This window comes from Pseudophryne corroboree, chromosome 2 (assembly GCF_028390025.1).
Source record: "Pseudophryne corroboree isolate aPseCor3 chromosome 2, aPseCor3.hap2, whole genome shotgun sequence".
Classification (NCBI taxonomy): Eukaryota; Metazoa; Chordata; class Amphibia; order Anura; family Myobatrachidae; genus Pseudophryne; species Pseudophryne corroboree.
Genome location: NC_086445.1, coordinates 96989754 through 97008376, shown reverse-complemented (window position 1 = coordinate 97008376; position 18623 = coordinate 96989754). Strand labels below are relative to the sequence as shown.

The following is an 18623-nucleotide window of genomic DNA, read 5'->3' as shown; positions in this document are numbered from 1 at the left end:
TGTGGCCCTACTGGAAGTCACGTTTGTCTCCTCATCATCGACACTGGAGTCAGTATCCGTGTCTGTGTCTGCCATTTGAGGTAACGGGCGTTTTAAATCCCCTGATGGCGTTTGAGACCCATGGACAGGCACAAGCTGAGTAGCCGGCTGTCTCATGTCGTCAACTGTCTTTCGTAAAGAACTGACACTGTCACGCAATTCCTTCCATAAGCTCAGCCACTCAGGTGTCGACTCCCTAGGGGGTGACAACTCTATAATAGGCAATTGCTCTGCCTCATCTCATTTTCCTCCTCAAACATGTCGACACAATCGTACCGACACACCGCACACACACAGGGAATGCTCTGATAGAGGACAGGACCCCACTAGCCCTTTGGGGAGACAGAGGGAGAGTATGCCAGCACACACCAGAGCGCTATATATAGACAGGAATACCACTATAAAACGTGCTTTTCCCTTTATAGCTGCTGTTATTATTAGAACTGCGCCAAATTAGTGCCCCCCTCTCTTTTTTACCCTTTTCTGTAGTGCAGGACTGCAGGGGAGAGTCAGGGAGACGTCCTTCCAGCGGAGCTGTGATGGAAAATGGCGCCCGAGTGCTGAGGAGATAGGCTCCGCCCCCTTCTCGGCGGCCTTTTCTCCCGCTTTTTGGTGAGTTCTGGCACGGGTTAAAATACATCTATATAGCCCTGGAGGTTATATGTGGTGTATTTTCGCCAGCCAAGGTGTTTACATTGCTGCTCAGGGCGCCCCCCCCTAGCGCCCTGCACCCTCAGTGACCGAAGTGTGCCTGAGTAACAATGGCGCACAGCTGCAGTGCTGTGCGCTACCTTGTTGAAGACTGATGTCTTCTGCCGCCGATTTTTCCGGGCCTCTTCTTGCTTCTGGCTCTGTAAGGGGGCCGGCAGCGCGGCTCTGGGACCGGACTCCGAGGCTGGGCCTGTGTTCGGTCCCTCTGGAGCTAATGGTGTCCAGTAGCCTAAGAAGCCCAAGCTGGCTGCAAGCAGGCAGGTTCGCTTCTTCTCCCCTTAGTCCCTCGATGCAGTGAGCCTGTTGCCAGCAGGTCTCACTGAAAATAAAAAACCTAAAACTAAACTTTCACTAAGAAGCTCAGGAGAGCCCCTAGTGTGCACCCTTCTCGGCCGGGCACAAAAATCTAACTGAGGCTTGGAGGAGGGTCATAGGGGGAGGAGCCAGTGCACACCAGGTAGTCCTAAAGCTTTACTTTTGTGCCCAGTCTCCTGCGGAGCCGCTATTCCCCATGGTCCTTACGGAGTTCCCAGCATCCACTAGGACGTCAGAGAAATTAGATTTGCCTGCCATAGCAGTGGAGACCAGGTCCGAGAGACCTTCCCCAAACAATTCCTCACCCTTGTAAGGTAAAACCTCCATATGCCTTTTTGAGACGGCATCACCTGTCCATTGTCGGGTTCAAAGGACTCTTCTAGCCGAGATCGACATAGCGTTGATTCTCGAACCCAATAGACCAATGTCTCTTTGTGCATCTCTCATATATAAGACAGCATCTTTTATATGTCCTAGGGTCAATAGGATGGTATCCTAATCCAGGGTATCAATTTCCGCTGATAAGGTATCTGTCCATGCTGCTACAGCACTACACACCCATGTCGACGCAATAGCCGGTCTGAGTAAGGTACCTGAATGTGTATAAATGGACTTCAGGGTAACCTCCTGCTTGCGATCAGCAGGATCCCTGAGGGTAGCCGTATCTTGGGATGGCAGCGCTACCTTTTTGGATAAGCGTGTTAAAGCTTTGTCCACCCTAGGGGATGATTCCCACCGTATCCTGTCCGTTGGCGGGAAAGGATACGCCATAAGAATCCTTTTGGGAATCTGCAGTTTCTTGTCTGGAGATTCCCAAGCTTTTTCACATAACTCGTTCAGCTCATGTGAGGGGGGGAAATTTATCTCAGTTTTCTTTCCCTTATACATGTGTACCCTCGTGTCAGGGACAGGGGGTTCCTCTGTGATATGCAAAACATCTTTTATTGCAATAATCATATATCGAATACATTTAGCCACCTTTGGCTGTAATTTTGCATTATCATATTCGACACTGGAGTCAGAATCCGTGTCGGTATCCGTGTCAACTATTTGGGATAGTGGGCGCTTTTGGGACCCCGAAGGTCCCTGCGACATAGGTACAGGCATGGGTTGACTCCCTGACTGTTCCCTAGCTTCAGCTTTATCCAATCTTTTGTGCAATAAATTTACATTGGCACTTAAAACATTCCACATATCCATCCAGTCAGGTGTCGGCGCCGTCGACGGCGACACCACATTCATTTGCTCCTCCTCCTCCTCCCTCGAAAAGCCTTCTACCTCAGACAAGTAGACACACACGTACCGACACACCACACACTCAGGCAACCCTCTTATCTGAGGACAGTTCCCCCACAAGGCCCTTAGGAGAGACAGAGAGAGAGTATGCCAGCACACACCCAGCGCTATAATAACCCAGGACAAAAACACAATATTTATGTTTACCCAGATAGCGCTTTTATACTCAATTCGCCAATTATGTGCCCCCTCTAATTTAAAACCCTCTTATCACTGTGATCTAAGCAGGGGAGAGTCCGGGGAGCTTCCTTTCAGCGGTGCTGTGGAGAAAAAATGGCGCTGGCGAGTGCTGAGGGAGAAGCCCCGCCCCCTCGGCGGCGGGCTTCTGTCCCACTCTAAAATACAAAACTTTGGCGGGGGCTCGTAGGTATATACAGTGGCCGGCTGTATATACCCATCTTTTGCCAGGAGAGGTTTATTTGCTGCCCAGGGCGCCAAACCCCCCCCCCCCCCCCCCCCACCGCCCTGCACCCTTACAGTGACACAGTATGTGAGGTGAATGGGAGCAATGGCGCACAGCTGCAGTGCTGTGCGTTACCTCAGTGAAGAACAGTGAAGTCTTCTGCCGCTTCTGATGTCTTCTAACTTCTCATACTCACGTGGCTTCTACCTTCAGGCTCTGTGAGGACGGCGGCGCGGCTCCGGGACAGACGGCGAGGATGAGACCTGCGTACCGATCCCTCTGGAGCTAATGGTGTCCAGTAGCCTAAGAAGCAGAGCCTTTCAACTCACAGAAGTAGGTCTGCTTCTCTCCCCTCAGTCCCACGATGCAGGGAGTCTGTTGCCAGCAGGCTCCCTGAAAATAAAAAACCTAACAAAATACTTTCTGTCAGAAACTCAGGAGAGCCTCTGAAAAGCACCCAGTCTCCTCTGGGCACAGTAATCAACTGAGGTCTGGAGGAGGGGCATAGAGGGAGGAGCCAGTGCACACCCAAATCCTAAAGTCTTTCTTAAAGTGCCCATGTCTCCTGCGGAGCCCGTCTATCCCCATGGTCCTTACGGAGTCCCCAGCATCCTCTAGGACATAAGAGAAATAAATAACTGTACGTGTGGAGACTGCTGGGAGAATAAGGAATTGGCCCAGTAATTACAGTCTTTAAATGAAATCGGAAAGATGATAAATGCCTGGCCACTATGCGAGTGCTGCGCCAGAGACATGATAGGAAAGAGACTAATTGGCTCTTCCTTCCTGTTGTACTCATCATATATTCCTGTAGGTTAAATATATCACTGGTGTTGCATTATGTGAAATTGGAATGGAAAGAAAAAACACTTGGGATTTGATTAAGGAGAAAAGTTTACATCAGTCAGGAGAAGCTGCACTGCTTTATCAGAAGTATCTACAGTAGCTACAATATAACAGAACAAGGAGTGGTTCAGTGGTCATGTGCTCACTTGCAAATGGGCAATATACTGGTGCTCTTAAATACATTTCAAGGGCTTGATCTTTGTGACTTCACATTTTCTGATTTAGACATGTAAACAAACCCGACATTTCCTCTGTTGAGCGATTATCGTCAATCTGTGCAAATGTTTAAGTTGTGAAGAAGGGAGTTTTTGTGGGAAACCGCACCAGTCGAGAAACTGTATGTAGATATAGATAATGTCCTTTGAAAAACTGAATTCATATCACAGAAATTACTTCTGATTCAGGTAACCATACACATGAGAGATTTATAGTCTTTTTGAGTGTATAAATAGGTTACCATCAGTGGTGCTCCCTTGAGTCAGAGAGTATGAGAATGAATACCAAAAGTAGAAAATGGAAAGTAGAAGACTCTTATTTGGGAGCACTCTAATTCAGATAGACTGATGTGTTCCAATACCAGATACGGATAAGATCAAATCTTTAATAGGGTCTCATTAAAACATGGTTATAGGAGTTCCATTTAAACCAGTATGTGGATCAATAACTCAGCAAGAATATAATAGCAAATTTAAGTATATAATTAGTAGCGTAAATGCTACGGTATAAGATAAGTCGGAAAATCTATTCTATGGCCCATAAATTGTCACATTGTGGTTATAATGATGTTTATTGTGAGATATATGACCATCAATTATTCTGCAAGGATTCCATAGGTAAATTTTATCGCAGAGAATTGAATCATAGGTCATACAAGCCCAAGTGCCAAATGATATTCTTTATCAGTGATACACAACTGGGCAGCAGTATTTTGCAGTACCAGGGTGTTCCAAGATGGTCTCCCATCTAAGTACTCCACTGCTTGGCTTCCAAGATCAGAAGAGATTGGGGCATCTCCAGTGGGATATGTCCGCAACTATTATGCTTGACTCCCTTATCACTCTGATTAGATGTACTATTAGCACTGGGGGTAAAAAATTGTTAAATATTCACAATGATGCAAAAATAACATATTTGTAACGGTAATGACAATGGACAACATAACAGGTATAATGGTTATCTATTATGTGGAGAACTCATGGGTACTACAAACCATCCAAAAAAACATTGTATACCCAGCAGTAAATACAGTTAAATCACCAGTATAGTCACTAAGCAGCACAAAGTGCCATATACATGTATGCAAAAAATGGTTACTTAGGCACATGTAGTCATGTAACCGTAATGAGTGTTTTTTTTATGTGATATACAAAAAAGGCAGCATAACCATTTTTTGCTTACATGTATATGGCACTTTGTGAGGCTTAGTGACTATACTGGTGATTTAACTGTATTTACTGCTGGGTATACAAGAATGTTTTTTTGGATGGTTTGTGGTACCCATGAGTTCTCCTCATAATAGATAACCATTATACCTGTTATTTTGTCCATGGTCGTTACCGTTACATATATGTTTATTTTTGCATCATTGTGAATACAGGTTGAGTATCCCATATCCAAATATTCCGAAATACGGAATTTTTTGAGTGAGAGTAAGATAGTGAAACCTTTGTTTTTTGATGGCTCAATGTACACAAACTTTGTTTAACACACAAAGTTATTAATAATATTGTATTAAATGACCTTCAGGCTGTGTGTATAAGGGTGGTCATTCCGAGTTGTTCACTCGTTATTTTTTTTCCGCAACGGAGCGATTAGTCGCTAATGCGCATGCGCAATGTCCGCAGTGCGACTGCGCCAAGTAAATTTGCTATGCAGTTAGGTTTTTTACTCACGGCATTACGAGGTTTTTTCTTCATTCTGGTGATCGTAATGTGATTGACAGGAAGTGGGTGTTTCTGGGCGGAAACTGGACGTTTTATGGGAGTGTGTGAAAAAACGCTGCCGTTTCTGGGAAAAACGCGGGAGTGTCTGGAGAAACAGGGGAGTGTCTGAGCGAACGCTGGGTGTGTTTGTGACGTCAAACCAGGAACGAAACTGACTGAACTGATCGCAGTTGCCGAGTAAGTGTGGAGCTACTCAGAAACTGCTAAGAAGTGTCTATTCGCAATTCTGCTAATCTTTAGTTCGCAATTTTGATAAGCTAAGATTCACTCCCAGTAAGCGGCGGCTTAGCGTGTGCAATGCTGCTAAAAGCAGCTTGCGAGCGAACAACTCGGAATGAGGGCCAAGGTGTATATAAAACATAAATGATTTGTGTGAATGTACACACACTTTGTTTAATGCACAAAGTTATTAAAAATATTGGCTAAAATTACCTTCAGGCTGTGTGTATAAGGTGTATATGAAACATAAATGCATTCTGTGCTTAGACTTGGGTCCCATCACCATGATATCTCATCATGGTATGTAATTATTCCAAAATACGGAAAAATTCGATATACAAAATACTTCTGGTCACAAGCATTTTAGATAAGGGATACTCAACCTGTATTTAACAATTTTTTACCCCCATTGCTAATAGTACATCTAATCAGCGTGATAAGAGAGGCAAGCATAATAGTTGCGGACATACCCTACTGGAGATGCCCAATCTCTTCTGATCTTGGAAGCAAAGCAGTGGAGGGCCGGGCCAGTACTTGGATGGGAGACCACCTTGGAACACCCTGGTACTGGAAAATACTGCTGCCCAGTTGTGTATCACTGATAAAGAATATCATTTGGCACTTGGTTCCTGTATGACCTATGATTCAATTCTCTGTGATAAAATTTCCCTATGGGATCCTTGCAGAATTAATGATGGTCATATAGCTTAAAATGAACATCATTATAACCACAATGTGACAATTTATGGGCCATAGAATAGATTTTCCTGCTTATCTTATACCGTAGCATTTACGCTACTAATTGTATACTTAAATTTGCTATTATATTCTCGCTGAGTTATTGATCCACATATTGGTTTAAATGGAACTCCTATAACCATGTTTTAATGAGACCCTATTAAAGATTTGATCTCATCAGTATCTGGTATTGGATCACATCAGTCCATCTAAATTAGAGTGCTCCCAAATAAGAGTCTTCTACTTTCCATTTTCTACTTTTGGTATTCATTAAAATGTTTAAGTTGTACAGAACACGTGCAGAGATGGCAGCCGCAGAGAGCCTCCTCTCCACAACAATTGGCAGTCAGGGACCGTTTGGGGGATATCCGGATGGGGAGGCGCTCGATATACCGGCTGTCGGGATCCCAGCACTCAGCATACCGGCGCTGGGATCCCGTCCGTCGGTATACCGACAACTATTCTCCCTCTTGAGGTGTCCACGACACCCCTGGAGGGAGAATAAATAGCGCGGTGCACTATGCGTGGCGAGCCCACACGGGGCTCTATTGCGCTCGTCCCAATGCCGGCATTCTGGCAGTCGAGATCCCGGCGCCGGGATCCCGGCCGCCGGCCAATCGTAGTACACCCTCCGGATGATAGATCTACAATGTCTAGGATAGCCAGTCAATAGGTCAACATGCATTAGGTCAACAGGTATGACATGACAATGGGCGACACACAAATGATCGATTCTCAAATGGTCGACATGTGTTTTCTGGTTTCTTTTGCATTTTACCAACATTTGCTTGATTTACTATCCACGTGGACATCTATTTGGAACAGCAACCTGTGGCGAGTGCAGAGGTAGCAGAGCACGACACCTTACCCAAAGCGGGGCGAGTGAAGCACGCCTGCGAGGGTACATGTTTGTACTGATGGTGGTCACATAACACGGAATATACAAGATGTGACCTTAAACCCCCCCCCCCCCCAACATTGTGTCAAACATTTTTCTGTGTCAACCTTTTCAACCTGTTGACAGTAACCACTGTTGACTTTTCAACTGTTGACCATACAGTATGTTATTGTCCTACTGACTGTCTACCTAGACATTGTAGATCTATTGTAGCACACCTGCTGGGGGATATAACAGGGAAAGGCGGCTTAAACGAATGAGTGACATTATCGTTTCAGGGCGTGTTTGAAACTGCGACTGCAATCCTGTACACAGCTACAATGATTCTGGTGACTTACTTCCTGTGGCCATGCTGAACCACCGTAGGGCTACGTAGAACTTTGATCATCTGCAACATACGCTACGTCTTTGTTTGCAGCCGCTGGGATTTGTAAAGCTGCTAGTGGGATGTCTCATTGTAAATTCAGGCGGCAGTGACATTTGCATATTTACACACAGCTGCTACATAACATTTGCAGTTGTGACTGCATTTGTGTCCATCTCTGCATCAGGCCCTCTGTGGATACAGCCTGACTGCACAAGAAGCAGTAATAAGAATAGTAATATGCACAATATTACATATGGATAATTTTACAGTACTACAGTATGTTGTATAGATGGTATTTAATATAATATGACAATGGCCCTCATTCCGAGTTGTTCGCTCGTTGCTGATTTTCGCTATGCTGCGATTTGTTGCTAATTGCGCATGCGCAAGGCACGCAGGGCGCATGCGCTTAGTTATTTAACTAAAAAATAAGATTTTACTTACCGATAAATCTATTTCTCGTAGTCCGTAGTGGATGCTGGGACTCCGTAAGGACCATGGGGAATAGCGGCTCCGCAGGAGACAGGGCACAAAATAAAAGCTTAAGGATCAGGTGGTGTGCACTGGCTCCTCCCCCTATGACCCTCCTCCAAGCCTCAGTTAGGATACTGTGCCCGGACGAGCGTACATAATAAGGAAGGATATTGAATCCCGGGTAAGACTCATACCAGCCACACCAATCACACCGTACAAATTTTTGTAACAATAACTATATACAAGTATTGCAGACAATCCGCACTAGGGATGGGCGCCCAGCATCCACTACGGACTACGAGAAATAGATTTATCGGTAAGTAAAATCTTATTTTCTCAGACGTCCTAGTGGATGCTGGGACTCCGTAAGGACCATGGGGATTATACCAAAGCTCCCAAACGGGCGGGAGAGTGCGGATGACTCTGCAGCACCGAATGAGAGAACTCCAGGTCCTCCTCAGCCAGGGTATCAAATTTGTAGAATTTAGCAAACGTGTTTGCCCCTGACCAAGTAGCTGCTCGGCAAAGTTGTAAAGCCGAGACCCCTCGGGCAGCCGCCCAAGATGAGCCCACTTTCCTTGTGGAATGGGCTTTTACTGATTTTGGCTGTGGCAATCCTGCCACAGAATGTGCAAGCTGAATTGTACTACAACTCCAACGAGCAATCGTCTGCTTAGAAGCAGGAGCACCCAGCTTGTTGGGTGCATACAGGATAAACAGCGAGTCAGATTTTCTGACTCCAGCCGTCCTGGAAACATATATTTTCAAGGCCCTGACAACGTCAAGCAACTTAGAGTCCTCTAAGTCCCTGGTAGCCGCAGGTACCACAATAGGTTGGTTCATGTGAAATGCAGAAACCACCTTAGGTAGAAATTGAGGACGAGTCCTCAATTCCGCCCTGTCAGAATGAAAAATTAAGAAAGGGCTTTTATATGATAAAGCCGCCAATTCTGACACACGCCTGGCTGAAGCCAAGGCTAACAGCATCGACACCTTCCATGTGAGATATTTTAAGTCCACAGTGGAAAGTGGTTCAAACCAATGTGACTTTAGAAAACTCAACACCACATTGAGATCCCAAGGTGCCACTGGAGGCACAAAAGGAGGCTGTATGTGCAGCACCCCTTTTACAAAAGTCTGAACTTCAGGTACTGAAGCCAGTTCTTTCTGGAAGAAAATCGACAGGGCCGAAATTTGAACCTTAATGGACCCTAATTTTAGGCCCATAGACGGTCCTGTTTGCAGGAAATGAAGGAAACGACCCAGTTGAAATTCCTCTGTAGGGGCCTTCTTGGCCTCACACCACGCAACATATTTACGCCAAATGCGGTGATAATGTTTTGCGGTTACGTCCTTCCTGGCTTTGACCAGAGTAGTAATGACTTCTTCTGGAATGCCTTTTTCCCTCAGGATCCGGCGTTCAACTGCCATGCCGTCAAACGCAGCCGCGGTAAGTCTTGGAACAGACAAGGCCCCTGCAGTAGCAGGTCCTTTCTTAGAGGTAGAGGCCACGGTTCGTCCGTGAGCATCTCTTGAAGTTCCGGGTACCAAGTCCTTCTTGGCCAATCCGGAACCACGAGTATAGTTCTTACTCCTCTCCTTCTTATGATTCTCAGTACTTTTGGTATGAGAGGCAGAGGAGGGAACACATACACTGACTGGTACACCCACGGCGTTACCAGAGCGTCCACTGCTATTGCCTGAGGGTCCCTTGACCTGGCGCAATATCTGTCCAGTTTTTTGTTTAGACGTGACGCCATCATGTCCACCTTTGGTTTTTCCCAACGGTTTACAATCAGGTGGAAGACTTCTGGGTGAAGTCCCCACTCTCCCGGGTGAAGGTCGTGTCTGCTGAGGAAGTCTGCTTCCCAGTTGTCCACTCCCGGAATGAACACTGCTGACAGTGCTATCACATGATTTTCCGCCCAGCGAAGAATCCTTGCAGCTTCTGCCATTGCCCTCCTGCTTCTCGTGCCGCCCTGTCTGTTTACGTGGGCGACTGACGTGATGTTGTCCGATTGGATCAACACCGCCTGACCCTGAAGCAGAGGTTTTGCTTGACTTAGGGCATTGTAAATGGCCCTTAGTTCCAGAATGTTTATATGAAGAGATGTTTCCATGCTTGACCACAAGCCCTGGAAATTCCTTCCCTGTGTGACTGCTCCCCAGCCTCTCAGGCTGGCATCCGTGGTTACCAGGATCCAATCCTGAATGCCAAATCTGCGGCCCTCTAGTAGATGAGCACTCTGCAGCCACCACAGGAGAGACACCCTTGTCCTTGGCGACAGGGTTATCCGCTGATGCATCTGCAGATGCGATCCGGACCATTTGTCCAGTAGATCCCACTGAAACGTTCTTGCATGGAATCTTCCGAATGGAATCGCTTCGTAAGAAGCCACCATTTTTCCCAGGACCCTCGTGCACTGATGCACTGAGACCTGGCTTGGTTTTAGGAGGTTCCTGACTAGCTCGGATAACTCCCTGGCCTTCTCCTCCGGGAGAAACACCTTCTTCTGGACTGTGTCCAGAATCATTCCTAGGAACAGTAGACGTGTCGTTGGAATCAGCTGCGATTTTGGAATATTTAGAATCCACCCGTGCTGACGTAACACTACCTGAGATAGTGCTACTCCGACTTCTAACTGTTCCCTGGATCTTGCCCTTATCAGGAGATCGTCCAAGTAAGGGATAATTAAAATGCCTTTTCTTCGTAGAAGAATCATCATTTCGGCCATTACCTTGGTAAAGACCCGAGGTGCCGTGGACAATCCAAACGGCAGCGTCTGAAACTGATAATGACAGTTTTGTACTACAAACCTGAGGTACCCTTGGTGAGAAGGGTATATTGGGACGTGGAGATAAGCATCTTTGATGTCCAGAGACACCATATAGTCCCCTTCTTCCAGGTTCGCTATCACTGCTCTGAGTGACTCCATCTTGAATTTGAACCTTTTTATGTAAGTGTTCAAGGATTTCAGATTTAAAATTGGTCTCACCGAGCCGTCCGGCTTCGGTACCACAAACAGCGTGGAATAATACCCCTTTCCTTGTTGCAGGAGGGGTACCTTGATTATCACCTGCTGGGAATACAGCTTGTGAATGGCTTCCAAAACTGCCTCCCTGTCGGAGGGAGACTTTGGTAAAGCAGACTTCAGGAACCGACGAGGGGGAAACGCCTCGAATTCCAGTTTGTACCCCTGCGATACTACCTGTAGAATCCAGGGATCCACTTGCGAGTGAGCCCACTGCGCGTTGAAATTCTTGAGACAGGCCCCCACCATATCTGAGTCTGCTTGTAAAGCCCCAGCGTCATGCTGAAGACTTGGCAGAAGCAGGGGAGGGCTTCTGCTCCTGGGAAGCGGCTGCATGGTGCAGTCTTTTTCCTCTTCCTCTGCCCCGGGGCAGAAAGGAGTGGCCTTTTGCTCGCTTGTACTTATGGGAACGAAAGGACTGAGTTTGAAAAGACGGTGTCTTTTTCTGCTGATGTGAAGTGACCTGGGGTAAAAAGGTGGATTTTCCAGCCGTTGCCGTGGCCACCAGGTCCGATAGACCAGCCCCAAATAACTCCTCCCCTTTATACGGCAATACTTCCATGTGCCGTTTGGAATCCGCATCCCCTGACCACTGTCGCGTCCATAACGCTCTTCTGGCAGAGATGGACATAGCACTTACTCGATGCCAGGGTGCAAATATCCCTCTGTGCATCACGCATATATAGTAATGCATCCTTTAAATGTTCTATAGTTAACAAAATATTGTCCCTATCCAGGGTATCAATATTCTCAGTCAGGGAATCCGACCATGCGACTCCAGCACTGCACATCCAGGCTGAGGCGATTGCTGGTCGCAGTATAACACCAGTATGTGTATATACTTTTTAGGATATTTTCCAGCCTTCTATCAGCTGGTTCTTTGAGGGTGGCCGTATCAGGAGACGGTAACGCTACTTGTTTAGATAAACGTGTGAGCGCCTTATCTACCCTAGGGGGTGTTTCCCAACGCGCCCTAAGCTCTGGCGGGAAGGGATATAATGCTAATAATTTTTTAGAAATTAGCTGTTTTTTATCGGGGGAAACCCACGCTTTATCACACACCTCATTTATTTCCTCTGACTCAGGAAAAACTATTTGTAGTTTTTTCACACCCCACATAATACCCTTCTTTGTGGTACTTGTAGTGTCAGAAAGGTTCAATGCCTCTTTCATTGCCGTGATCATGTAACGTGTGGCCCTACTGGACATTACGTTTGTCTCGTCACCGTCGACACTAGACTCAGTATCTGTGTCAGGGTCTGTGTCGACCCACTGAGGTAACGGGCGTTTTAGCGCCCCTGACGGTGTCTGAGACGCCTGGACAGGCACTAATTGATTTGCCGGCTGTCTCATGTCGTCAACAGTTTTTTGCAAATTGCTGACATTATCACTTAATTGTTTAAATACAATCATCCAGTCAGGTGTCGACTCCCTAGGGCAGGCCTGGCCAACCTGTGGCTCTCCAGCTGTTTTAAAACTACAAGTCCCATCATGCTTTGCCACAGTTTTGCTATTAGGGAATGCTAAAACTGTGGAAGGGCATGCTGGGATGTGTAGTTTCACAACATCTGGAGAGCCACAGGTTGGCCAGGCCTGCCCTAGGGGGTGACATCACCAACACAGGCAACTGCTCCGCCTCCACATCATTTTCCTCCTCATACATGTCGACACACGCGTACCGACACACAGCACACACACCGGGAATGCTCCGATAGAGGACAGGACCCCACTTAGCCCTTTGGAGAGACAGAGGGAGAGTCTGCCAGCACACACCCAGCGCTATATATATATACAGGGATAACCTTATATAAGTGTTATTCCCTTATAGCTGCTGTTATTATCGTTATTTGCTGCCAAAAATGCCCCCCCTTCTCTTTTTTACCCTGATTCTGAAGCAGGACTGCAGGGGAGAGTCAGGGAGCCGTCCTTCCAGCGGAGCTGTGAGGGAAAATGGCGCTTGTGTGCTGAGGAGATAGGCTCCGCCCCTTCACGACGTCCTTATCTCCCGCTTTTTTGTGTAAAAATGGCAGGGGTTAAAATACATCCATATAGCCCAGGAGCTATATGTGATGTATTCTTTTTGCCACCTAAGGTATATACTGTTATATTGCGTCTCAGGGCGCTCCCCCCCAGCGCCCTGCACCCTCAGTGACCGGAGTGTGAAGTGTGCTGAGAGCAATGGCGCACAGCTGCGGTGCTGTGCGCTACCTTAGTCTGAAGACAGGATGTCTTCTGCCGCCGATTTCACCGGACCTCTTCGTCTCTTCTGGCTCTGTAAGGGGGACGGCGGCGCGGCTCCGGTGACCCATCCAGGCTGAACCTGTGATCGTCCCTCTGGAGCTAATGTCCAGTAGCCTAAGAAACCCGATCCACTCTGCACTCAGGTGAGTCCGTTTCTTCTCCCCTTAGTCCCACGATGCAGTGAGCCTGTTGCCAGCAGGACTCACTGAAAATAAAAAAACCTAAACTAAACTTTTATTCTAAGCAGCTCAGGAGAGCCACCTAGATTGCACCCTTCTCGGCCGGGCACAAAAATCTAACTGAGGCTTGGAGGAGGGTCATAGGGGGAGGAGCCAGTGCACACCACCTGATCCTTAAGCTTTTATTTTGTGCCCTGTCTCCTGCGGAGCCGCTATTCCCCATGGTCCTTACGGAGTCCCAGCATCCACTAGGACGTCTGAGAAACTTAGCAGTTTTGCTGGTGTTCGAACGACGATTTTCAGTCGCACTGCTGATCGGTGTGTGATTGACAGGAAAGGTGCGTTTCTGGGTGGTAACTGAGCGTTTTCCGGGAGTGTGCTAAAAAACGCAGGCGTGTCAGGGAAAAACGCGGGTGTGTCTGGAGAAACGGGGGAGTGGCTGGCCGAACGCAGGGCGTGTTTGTGACGTCAAACCAGCAACTAAACGGACTGAGCTGATCGCAATCTGTGAGTAGGTCTGGAGCTACTCAGAAACTGCAAAGAATTATTTAGTAGCAATTCTGCTAATCTTTCGTTCGCTATTCTGCTAAGCGAAGATACACTCCCAGAGGGCGGCGGCCTAGCGTGTGCAATGCTGCTAAAAGCAGCTAGCGAGCGAACAACTCAGAATGAGGGCCAATGTGATTAATGTTACGGTTATACACATTTTGTTGTAATGTTGTCACTTTCAGGCCCAATGTATGTACTAACGTCCAGAACTAAGGGGGTGATTCCGAGTTGTTCGCTCGCTAGCAGATTTTAGCAGCATTGCACACGCTAGGCCGCCGCCCTCTGGGAGTGTATCTTAGCTTAGCAGAAGTGCGAACAAAAGATTAGCAGAATTGCGAATAGAAATTTCTTAGCAGTTTCTGAGTAGCTCCAGACTTACTCCTACATTGCGATCAGTTCAGTCAGTTTCGTTCCTGGTTTGACGTCACAAACACACCCAGCGTTTGCTCAACCACTCCGCCGTTTCTCCAGCCACTCCTGCGTTTTGCAACTCGAACGCCTGCGTTTTTCCGCACACTCCCATAAAACGGCCAGTTTCCGCCCAGAAACACCCACTTCCTGTCAATCACACTACGATCAGCACAGCGATGAAAAAGCTTTGTTATGCCGTGAGTAAAATACCTAACTTTTGTGTAAAATAACTAAGCGCATGCGCTCTGCGAACCTTGCGCATGCGCAGTTAGCGACTAATCGCAGTATAGCGAAAATCGGCAACGAGCGAACAACTCGGAATGACCCCGTAAATAAAAGACCAGTCATATTTTATTCCCATCCCAGGAATCCTGGAAAACCCCACCGTCCAACAAACAAGGGGAATCCTTAACCTTTGTGGTCACTGGGTCCAAGATCCGTTATTCCCATCACTCAGCCCCATGACTGAGACAGATGTGTATAACAGTGTGTAACTAGATACAATAACCATATTGGCAATATTACAAAATGTAAAAGATCAAAACAATAAAGGGAGGACTTACCGGCCCTGCTGAGTGTTACTCTCCAGCATGCTCCTGACAGTTTAATAAGTAAGAAAGATGATAGTTTATTATGTGTGTGCGCCTTGATAACAAATTACCTGTTGGAATAAGGACAGTTTCTTGGCAATGGCTGCTGGGAATTCCTGCTCACACACTGTGCTCTTTGAGAAATTATTCCACAGATTTGAATCTTCCAGACTAAGGCTCTGATAGAGGGGCGGGAGAGAAGTCTGCAAGATAAAACACTTGGATGAAATGGAAGTTGCTGTCTGGATTGAGTATTAGAATTTTTTGGCAAATGCAAGTAGTGCAGATATTTTTCAGTGTATGGTTAGCTATTGTGGCTCCTAAAGGTGACTAAGTTACACTTAGGGGTAAATTTACTAAGATGGGAGTTCTATTTAAGATGGGATGTTGCCCATAGCAACCAATCAGATTCCAGGTATTATCTTCTAGAAGGTGCTAGATAAATGAGAAGTAAAATCTGATTGCTTGCTATGGGCAACATCCCTTCTTAAATAGAACTCCCATCTTAGTAAATTTACCCCTTAGAATTCTGCACTTTACCTACATTTTTTGTGTTAATGCTTGAGACGGGATCAGTACGAGATCCCGGCGGTCCGGTATTTCAGCTGGTGTCGGGATTCTGGCGTCGGTATCCTGACCGCCGGGTTCCCCACAGGCGGTAAAGTGACTGCCTCCCCTTGAGACGTGATGCTCACATCACCCAGTGCACATACTCCAAAAAGGTGAAAAAAGTGTCCCGTTGCCATGATCTTTCAGACTCTCATTAGAAAGGAAGGGGCTTCTTTACATGACCTGTGGACACTTTCAGCTAGAGCCACAATGGCACAGCTGCAGAGCATGCTCGGCTGTTCTTCATGATCGCAAACAAATTGAGGCTGGAGCGGAGCTGGTCCCCTCATTTAATAGTGCAGTGTGGCGTCAGGAGTGTATGCAAATGCACAGAACCGATCCGTCACATGGGAATGTCGGCCACCTTCTGTGCTCAGTTGCAGTTTGTGGACAGAGACTGGACGTCTATTACAGGCGTCTCTTTCCCCCCACCACAAGGCTGGTATACAGTAACTCCCAAATACTAATAATGATGGCTGCGGATGTAAGACCTGTGGGCAGGACACGGTTCCCTATGCATCTACACGGATTCTTAGTATACACTGAAAGATTATCACATCAGCATAATGTGGTAAGCAGACGCCAGACAGCAAAGTGGCCCCCAAATATGTAAACTACACAGACAATATAATTCCACTATAAAATCAAGGAAAGGTAATATCCATTTAGATTTAACCTAATGATACACTGCTGCTGAGTGTGTATACCAGGCATGTCCAAACTGCGGCCCTCCAGCTGTTGAGAAACTGTACATCCCAGCATGCCCTGACACAGCTTTAGCATTCACTGAGAGCAAAACTGTGTTAGGGCATGCTGGGATATGTAGTTTCACAACAGCTGGAGGGCCACAGTTTGGACATGCCTGGTGTACACAATACGTGGATCACTGCCCTTTCTAAAAATATTATTTTCTTCTATTCTTATTTAACATGTTCATAAAGTATAATAAACAAAATAGAACACAGTCCAAAAGAGAAGGAGGGGGGTGATCACAAATAAGGGCTACTATGGCCTTCATGTCAGGGTTAAATCGGAGACTCAGTTCAGCCCTGGCTAGAAACACACACTGAATTTATTAAGCAGTACATTATTTTTGGCTGGGGGTATGAGGGAGAGATAACAGCGAGAATAAATAAAAAAAAAAGACTTGATGACGATCACAAGTATTTGAAGTTATATATAGAATATAATTGCAGAAGACATGAATAAGCAGAATTTGTTCTCCAGCCTGGTATCTCGGCCAGCATTAGGCAGCCGTCATTGTAGCAATTCAGGACTCCTCTGTGAATGAGTCAGTTTTCAATATAATAAGATAAATCGTTTAAACTACCTTTAATAAGGCCACTGCCCAAGCTCTTTCTTGCTCAATCCAGGATGGGATCTGATCTCGTAATGACTTCTGAGAATCCTTTAAATAAAGAAAAGTTGGATACAATATGTTCATAGCATCGGACGACATGCCAAAAGGTTTTGTATTACGGCACACAGGGGGTTATTCAGGTTTGTTAGCAAACCAAATAAGCATACTAATGTGCAAAACCATGCTGCACTGCAGGTGGGGAAGATGTAACATGTGCAGAGAGTTAGATTTGGGTGGGGTGTGTTCAAACTGAAAATAAGAATTTACTTACCGATAATTCTATTTCTCGGAGTCCGTAGTGGATGCTGGGGTTCCTGAAAGGACCATGGGGAATAGCGGCTCCGCAGGAGACAGGGCACAAAAAGTAAAGCTTTCCGATCAGGTGGTGTGCACTGGCTCCTCCCCCTATGACCCTCCTCCAGACTCCAGTTAGGTACTGTGCCCGGACGAGCGTACACAATAAGGGAGGAATTTTGAATCCCGGGTAAGACTCATACCAGCCACACCAATCACACTGTACAACCTGTGATCTGAACCCAGTTAACAGTATGATAACAGCGGAGCCTCTGAAAAGATGGCTCACAACAACAATAACCCGATTTAGTTAGCAATAACTATGTACAAGTATTGCAGATAATCCGCACTTGGGATGGGCGCCCAGCATCCACTACGGACTCCGAGAAATAGAATTATCGGTAAGTAAATTCTTATTTTCTCTATCGTCCTTGTGGATGCTGGGGTTCCTGAAAGGACCATGGGGATTATACCAAAGCTCCCAAACGGGCGGGAGAGTGCGGATGACTCTGCAGCACCGAATGAGAGAACTCCAGGTCCTCTTTTGCCAGGGTATCAAATTTGTAGAATTTTACAAACGTGTTCTCCCCCGACCACGTAGCTGCTCGGCAAAGTTGTAATGCCGAGACCCCTCGGGCAGCCGCCCAAGATGAGCCCACCTTCCTTGTGGAATGGGCCTTAACAGATTTAGACTGTGGCAGGCCTGCCACAGAATGTGCAAGTTGAATTGTGCTACCAATCCCACGAGCAATCGACTGCTTAGAAGCAGAAGCACCCAGCATTGTTGGGTGCATACAGGATAAACAGCAAGTCAGATTTCCTGACTCCAGCCAACCTGGAAACTATATTTTCAGGGCCCTGATAACATCCAGCAACTTGGAGTCCTCCAAGTCCCTAGTAGCCGCAGGTACCACAATAAGCTGGTTCAGGTGAAACGCTGACACCACCTTAAGGAGAAACTGGGGACGAGTCCGCAGCTTTGCTCTGTCCGAATGGACAATCAGATATGGCTTTGTGAGATAAAGCCGCCAATTCTGACACTCGCCTGGCCGAGGCCAGGACCAACAGCATGGTCATTTTCCATGTGAGATATATCAAATCCACAGATT

At 46.7% G+C, this 18623-nt stretch overlaps 1 protein-coding gene across 3 annotated transcripts in view; it reads right to left on the bottom strand.

Annotated features, from left to right (window-relative positions):
- DYNC2H1 (dynein cytoplasmic 2 heavy chain 1) overlaps positions 1 to 18623 on the bottom strand; it is a 1021614-nt gene that overhangs the window by 373059 nt on the left and 629932 nt on the right. For all 3 annotated transcript variants that reach the window (XM_063951545.1, XM_063951543.1, XM_063951544.1), the window contains 2 exons: positions 17191 to 17268; positions 15323 to 15454 (listed from right to left, as the gene is read on the bottom strand). In XM_063951545.1, the coding sequence (XP_063807615.1) occupies positions 15323 to 15454; positions 17191 to 17268 (210 nt within the window). The remainder of the gene's footprint in view (positions 1 to 15322; positions 15455 to 17190; positions 17269 to 18623) is intronic.